At 42.2% G+C, this 7,489-nt stretch overlaps 1 protein-coding gene across 1 annotated transcript; it reads left to right on the forward strand.

The window, feature by feature from the left end:
- The first annotated feature begins 2,090 nt into the window (after positions 1 to 2,090).
- On the forward strand, positions 2,091 to 4,587 carry LOC135515378 (DNA damage-inducible transcript 4-like protein). The gene is made up of 3 exons (XM_064939052.1): positions 2,091 to 2,220; positions 2,519 to 2,643; positions 2,988 to 4,587. Exons 2-3 carry the CDS (start codon positions 2,550 to 2,552, stop codon positions 3,476 to 3,478), a joined length of 585 nt encoding a protein of 194 aa, XP_064795124.1. The 5' UTR covers positions 2,091 to 2,220; positions 2,519 to 2,549; the 3' UTR covers positions 3,479 to 4,587.
- Positions 4,588 to 7,489: the final 2,902 nt, after the last annotated feature.

Genomic DNA, 7,489 nt, shown 5'->3' on the forward strand with positions numbered 1-7,489 from the left:
TTTTTTTTATACATTTGCAAATATTTCTAAAAACCTGTTTTTGCTTTGTTATTATTCACTGGGGGAAAACTGTTTGACCTCGCATTGGTAACTAAAGAGGGCGGAACTTGACTTTATACAGATGTGGGGGGAAATGGCCTTGAAGGGGATTTTGGGGAATTCTGCAAGAGGGACCTGGCAACCCTGTTTGTGAGTCATGAACACGGTACGTGTATAACTACAACCAGTTAGCAAGTCGGACATTTCCAAGTTTCCTAGTTGCGATTAGCATGTGAAAGCGACATCCTTATCAGCGAATATTAGTCTGGCTGTTGTGTAATGCCCTTATTAAATTTAAAACATTAGCAATGTTAACTGTTCTTCTAGTCTCCAGTTGCACTGGCAATGCATGTGACTGTGTTTTTTTAGGGGTATCTTGTTCTATCCATGTGACAGCCAGAGCTCCCTGGTGCATTGGATTCCATTACCCTCAGCTGTAAAGAGGGAGGGCCAGGCCTGGAGAGTCAGATTGCATGGGGGAAATCAAATGGCTGTTGAGAGGGATTGATAATGGATTCCCAGAGTGTGGCTGTTGCGCTGCAGCTACAGTTAAACATCACTCTTCAAACATCTTATTGAACAATGCACACAAACCTGCCCGTGACTCTCCATACTGCATAAGTTTGTGATGAGTAACTTTGCCTGAGAACTGAAGACTAGTGATTGCTTCCTGAGCTGAGGATTTAGCTCAGAGTCTTGTGCCGTGCAGAATGTCATGTAAGAATCATCCCAGCTTGAAATAGTTCCCAATCATTCTGACACAGGACTCCTGGGTTCAAGCCCAGTCTGTCACATTGGTTCCGTGACCGGCATGGGTCTCTGAGAAAGAGGATGGCAACCGGGGGTGAAGTGTAATTTAGGTGGTTTGGTGAGTAATGCTCATGTGATGAGTTAATGAAAACGTGTGTAAATTCCCCAAGGCAACGCTAAGCTAGCTCAGTGGACTAACAGTCTTCTGATGCACAGGAGACCAAAGAAAACATACCTTACTGCACTTATCTTGATTTGCCTGGCTACACAGACTCCTTGCTCCAGCCAAACGCTACACCACGCCCACAGACGTTAGTTTCTTCTCCGCAATGAGTCTGGATCTGAGTACCTCCCTGATCCTTCAACGAATGTTAACACATTCTGGGCAATCTGATTGATCCCGAACCCAATGGGTTGGGCTAAAGCCAGAACACACATGGCTAAAGCAGCAGTTTGAAAATTCATCATTGGCTTTGATACTCTGATTGGTTAGAGATGATCCAATCACTGATGAAAATACCCCTTGTTGTACTCATCAATACAAACGACTTCAATGATGGCTGTCTCAGACTAAAGTATGTAGTGAATGACAGAGCAGCAGAATCATTTTGTGTGAGTCGTCATGTGTTCTATTATACTTTCCACCAATTTCAATCCATGACTTTGGGAAGCTGCTCCGTGAGGCTCCCCAGATCCCATTTCCAGAGGTGTCTGGAAGCAACTGTCTCGTCATATTTTATGCTCAGTTTTCTTAATTAAATTTAGGAGAGCGTCAAACCATTTTAGATCCATTACTCCACCTCTAAAATGTACCCAGAGTGCAAAATGAATGTGCAATCCATCCGTTCATACATTTCTCAGCCACTAATAATATCATGTTATAGATAGACACAAAAAGTAAGGTAGCAACCATGGATATGCACACATCTCATTCAATTCTGAACAATGAAGTACAAAAAATACATGAGTTTAAGAGACTACCTGTTGAATATGGTCCTTATGGTAATAATTTGACTACTAACACTTTTTCCCTGCTGAATTATCGCAGGTGAGCGAGTAATTGCAAAATGCAGTTAGCAGCAAAGTAATGTTTCTCGATTATTGGTTGACGCAATTTTTTCCATGGCCAATCATGTGCCTCTGGGCAGACGCTATCTGAGCGCCCTGACAAGCGCGAGGTGTGTTGCTTGGTAAACTTCAGCCAGTACCAGAATGATAAAATGATTCCGATTGGTCAAAGCTGCGTCAGCTGTCAGGAGAACGGTATAAATATTCCCCGACCCTTTTCTCTAGCTGTAGACATTGTTGATGTCAGTGTGGTTGTGGTGGATAAAATATTGTTGTTGACCCTATGTGGGGGAAGTATTTATATAAGAGAATCTTTATTTAAAAAAAAACAAACAAAGTTATTTATTTTGGGCAAACATCAAGGTAAGACATCTCTTTTATGCGATAATCATGTAATACTCTGCAAGCAAATGTTTTGCTACACCATGAGGACTAATCAAAAATGTTATTATACAAAGTTTTCGAAACATTAGCTAGGTTACGTTAACTTGGTTGTAACGTTATCTAGATGCAAGTTAACAATTTGATTCCATCCAACTTTCGTCAACTTGTCATCAAAACAAAGCTTATACAAAGTTATGTAGACTATCTATGCCAAGTTGGCTTGCAAATTGTTGCTAAATTATTATTGAACATTTTCCCGTTATTTATTTTTTTACAGCACTTTAAAAAGGAACAAGCGGTGTGTCACTATGGTTGTTGCTACAAGCACACTGAACAGTAAAAACGCTGAATGCATATCAGAATTGGTTGATCGTAGATACGAACAGGCTTGTATCGACAATGGTAAGCTTGGAAGTAGTATTATTATTCTACAATGTATACTTCCATCTGTAGGCCTATTTTGCAACTGGTTATTTCTATAGTCTCCAGCGCTTGTTTACTTCAATATTGGTGCATAGCTGCAGGGAAGAATGGCGCAGGAGGGTGGGAGGGGAGTGGATGGTGAAGTCAACAAAAGATGAAGTCATCTTTTCTCATCAGCTCTGTGCTAGCCTAACAGGACTCAGTTTATTTGTTAATGAAAGTTGTACTTTATGGAGACACATCAAATGTTGTTCAGTGTTTGTTCCATAATGTGCTTTTGCCTTGCACCTTCACTCAACTATTGTCTTTTTGTCTTCAATTAGAGCTGGATTTCTGGGACCACTGTCTGGCTGAACCCCACCTGAATGTGGAGGTGTCTGAGGACAGGACATGTCAGCAGCTGGCCAAGATGTTCGAGACCTGCCTGTCGCGGGCCAAAAAGACCACGCTGCACTGCTCAAAGGTGCTGGTCCCGGAGACGCTCACTCGGAGGATAGCGCGTGATGTCCTGCGCCTGTCATCGGGCGAGCCATGTGGCATGCGTGGCTGTGTGCTCTACGTGCACCTGGAACAGGAGAAGTGCTGCAAGCAGCTGGAGCGCATTGTGTACAACGCAGATGTGGTGCCCACCTTTGAACTGACACTGGTGTTCAAACAGGATGGCAGCGCTTGGCCCAGCCTCAGAGACTTCCTGCACATTGGTGCCTGTTTCACTCCAGGCTTCAGGCATGTGCTGAAACTCAGTCCGGGCTTCCGGCTCATCAAAAAGAAGCTCTACTCCTCCTCGGCTGGTACCGTGGTAGAAGAGTACTGAGGCAATGGCAGAAGGTGGGACTCTTGGGGAGGGGGTGGTGGTAAGGGTACAATGCACTTCTACACTTGAGTGTGAATGTAAAAATCACTCCTGGAGGGTCTTTTTGTTTTGTATGACTACAGTTTGTCAAGTGATGGCGTGCTGGTATACGAAGGTTATCGGAGGTGTCCAAAGGCCGGTCAACCAGCCTGTCTGTTCCAATGTCCAGAATGGTACAGCTTATTATTCAAAATGGACAGGCTTGGTTACTGTAATGGATTATGGTCTAATGCCTGAACAAGATTAGCATAACTCTCATTGACTTCACAATATTTGAACAAGCTTTTCCAATCAGCTGAAGTTAAATGTAACATTCTGAATATATTTATATTGTCACATACACCAGATGGGTGCAGTGAAATGTTTTACGGGGTTAAGTGCCTTGCTCAAGAGCACATTGACAGCTTTTATTTTTCACCTTGTCTGCGCTGGTATTCAAACCAGTGACCTTTCAGTGCTGGCTGTACGCTCTAACCGCTAGGCTACCTGCCGCCCTTTAGAGTCTTTGGTAATCAATAATTGTCCTCATAATTCAAAATTATAAAGATTTGGCAATTCATGTTTAATGTTTTGATGTCCTGGTTTTCCACATTTTAGTAAGTATGTGTTTGTTCAGTCACTAGCCACTTGGAAGTTTCATCAGTCTGGAGTTTGTTTCCAGATTTGTCCACTGTGTTCAGCAAAGTAAACACTCCTAGAGGAACAGGACCTGGAAAGTGGTCAGGGGCCATAATGTAAGTGTTCAATGCTGATTTGCGGGTATGTGTTTGTTAGCGAGTCATTGAATGTTTGTCCTTGTGAACATGCTGCTCATCAATGGCGCAGGCTCTCCAACCTCTATGCCTTAAACTGCCATTTAGAAAATGTTAATCAGTTCATTTTTTTGCACTTGTTTAGATCCAAGCTCCATGGGATTTCTGTAGAGCTTTCCTTTTTAATACCATATTTTGTTGTTACAATGCTGTTCTCAATTCACTGTTGCAGTGCTGTTTAAGCAACTGAGGATTTTAAAATTCCTTTTGAAGGAAGTGGGAATCGTGTATTTTTGACAATAAAACATTTTAAACTGACTTGTCAAGTGTTTAAATATTAATTAAAATGTTTTTCAATCTGGGTTCAACTGCATTACTCAACTCAAGTTGGTGACTCTAATTTTGAAAAATTGGAATTTGACTACAGATTGCAAATGTTTTAATGGTAAGAAATTGACTTGCCACTTATGTACAAGAGCTTTTGGCTAATCTATCACCTAGCCAGCTGTGGTGTCTCTTCTGGTGCTATGAATGAGACCGACATGAAGTTGTACAATACAGGCTTCTCAAAACAGCAGCAATATGAACATGACCAGTGGGATTCTTTGTGCTGGGGGGCTGGCATAACTCAAATTTTTTCAGCATGGTGCATTACTGGAGTATTCTAGAAATGCCCATTTCAGTCTCTTATGCATGACACTGGGGAAAAACTACTGGTCCTTGACTGCCTCAGGTGGGTCTAATGCTGGTTGACCCACAACAGGTGGGTCTAATGCTGGTTGGTTAACTGCATTTTAGCCGGTGTCTATTTCACAAGATACCACTGGCTACATTTACCGTATGACGTTGAAAGGTCTCTGCTCTGTTCCATCTGACTGCACAATCCACTCATCAGCCCAGCCAGGCACTTCAAACTTGTTCACTATTAAAAAAGCATCTAGACTAACGTTTGTTTTCAACAGCGGAGATTTGTGTAACCTTGGCTGGCTGACATTTGCAACATCTTAGCATTATATGTTTTCACTAGAAGTTCAGAAGCAGCTTTAAACATTTTCTAGATTTGCCTAATCTCCTCTTACAAATTCCTCAAATTTCACATACTGGTGTTTTGAAAATTTACTGTGGTTGAATTTACACTTTTTTGGGGGGGGATGCAGAAAAAAGCTTGCTGAAGAGGTCTCCATCTGCTAATACAGGATGAGTGAAGACCCAGTGCACTACTTCAGTAAAAGTGTACCATTTGTAATGAGTGATCTGTACCAAAGTCCATCTGAAAATACATGCTTGATGTGTTTTGCAGTTTCTTGAAATACTTTGCAAATCCAACTAATTTCTCAAACTGAAATGGTCTATTCATGCCTTTCCATTTTAGTAGACTCTTATCCAGAGCAACTTACAGTGAGTGCATACATTTTCATACTGGACCTCTGTGGGAATCGAAGCCACAACCCTAGCTCTACCAACTGAGCCTCATCACATCATAAACCACTTGATGTCTCAATGTATTCAATTACTGTATTGTGCATAGTTTTTCTTTATGGCGATGGAAAGTCTACAGGTACAAACCCAGATGACCAGCGTATGTATAATAACAGCCTCCACTTTTCTGGGAAGGCTTTCCACTAGATATTGGAACAGTGCTGCGGGGACTTGCTTCCATTCAGTCATAAGCATTAGTGAGGTCAGGCACTGATGTTGGAAGATTAGGCCTGGCTCACAGTCGGCGTTCCAATTCATCCCAAAGGTGTTCGATGGGGTTGAGGTCAGGGCTCTGTGCAGGCAAGCTCAAGTTCTAGCACACTGATCTCAACAAACCATTTATGTATGGACCTCGCTTTGTGCACGGGGGCATTGTCATGCTAGAAAAGTAAAGGGCCTTCCCCAAACTGTTGCCACAAAATTGGAAGCACAGAATTATCTAGAATGCCATTGTATGGTGTAGAGTTAAGATTCACCTTCACTGGAACTAAGGGGCCTAGCCTGAACAATGAAAAACAGCCCCAGACCATTACTCCTCCACCAAACTTTACAATTGGCACTATGCATTCGGGCAGGTAGGGTTCTCCTGTCATCCGCCAAACCCAGATTTGTCTGACTGCCAGATGGTGAAGCATGATTCATCACTCTTGAGAAGGATTCCACTGCTCCAGTCCAATGGCGGCAGGCTTTACACCACTCCAGCCGACACTTGGCATTGCGCATGGTGATCCTAGGCCTGTGTGCGGCAGCTCGGCCATGGAAACCCATTTCATGAAGCGCCCAATGAACAGTTCTTGTGCTGACATTGCTACCAGAGGCAGTTTGAAACTCGGTAGTGAGTGTTGCAACCAAGGATAGACAATTTTTAAACGTTACGCGCTTCAGCACTTTGATGTGGATGTTTTGTGTCTTTGCCTATACAGTTGAAGTCGGAGTCATCAAAACTAGTTTTTCAACCGATCCACAAATTGTTAACAAACTATAGTTTTGGCAAGTCAGTCAGGACATCTACTTTGTGCATGACACAAAGTAATTTTTCCAACAATTGTTTAAACACAGATTATTTCACTGTATCACAATTCCAGTGGGTCAGAAGTGTACATACACTACGTTGACTGTACCTTTAAACAGCTTGGAAAATTCCTGAAAATTATGTCATGGCTTTAGAAGCTTCTGATAGGCTAATTGACATCATTTGAGTCAATTGGAGGTGTACCTGTGGATGTATTTCAAGGCCTACCTTCAAACTCAGTGCCTCTTTGGTTGACATCATGGAAAAATCAAAAGAATTCAGCCAAGACCTCAGAACTATTTTTTTAAATTCCACTTGTCTGATTCATCCTTGGGAGCAATTTCCAAACGCCTGAAGGCACCACGTTCATCTGTACAAACAATAGTACGCAAGTATAAACACCATGGGACCACGCAGCCGCCATACCGCTCAGGAAGGACACGGCGTTCTGTCTCCTAGAAATGAACATACTTTGGTGCGAAAAGTGCAAATCAATCCCAGAACAACAGCAAAGGACCTTGTAAGGATACTGGGTGAAACAGGTACAAAAGTATCTATATCCACAGTAAAACAAGTCCTATATCGACATAACCTGAAAATCAAATCAAATTTTATTTGTCACATACACATGGTTAGCAGATGTTAATGCGAGTGTAGCGAAATGCTTGTGCTTCTAGTTCCAACAATGCAGAAATAACCAACAAGTAATCTAACTAACAATTCCAAAAC

This window comes from Oncorhynchus masou, chromosome 27 (genome assembly GCF_036934945.1).
Source record: "Oncorhynchus masou masou isolate Uvic2021 chromosome 27, UVic_Omas_1.1, whole genome shotgun sequence".
In the NCBI taxonomy this organism is placed as follows: Eukaryota; Metazoa; Chordata; class Actinopteri; order Salmoniformes; family Salmonidae; genus Oncorhynchus; species Oncorhynchus masou.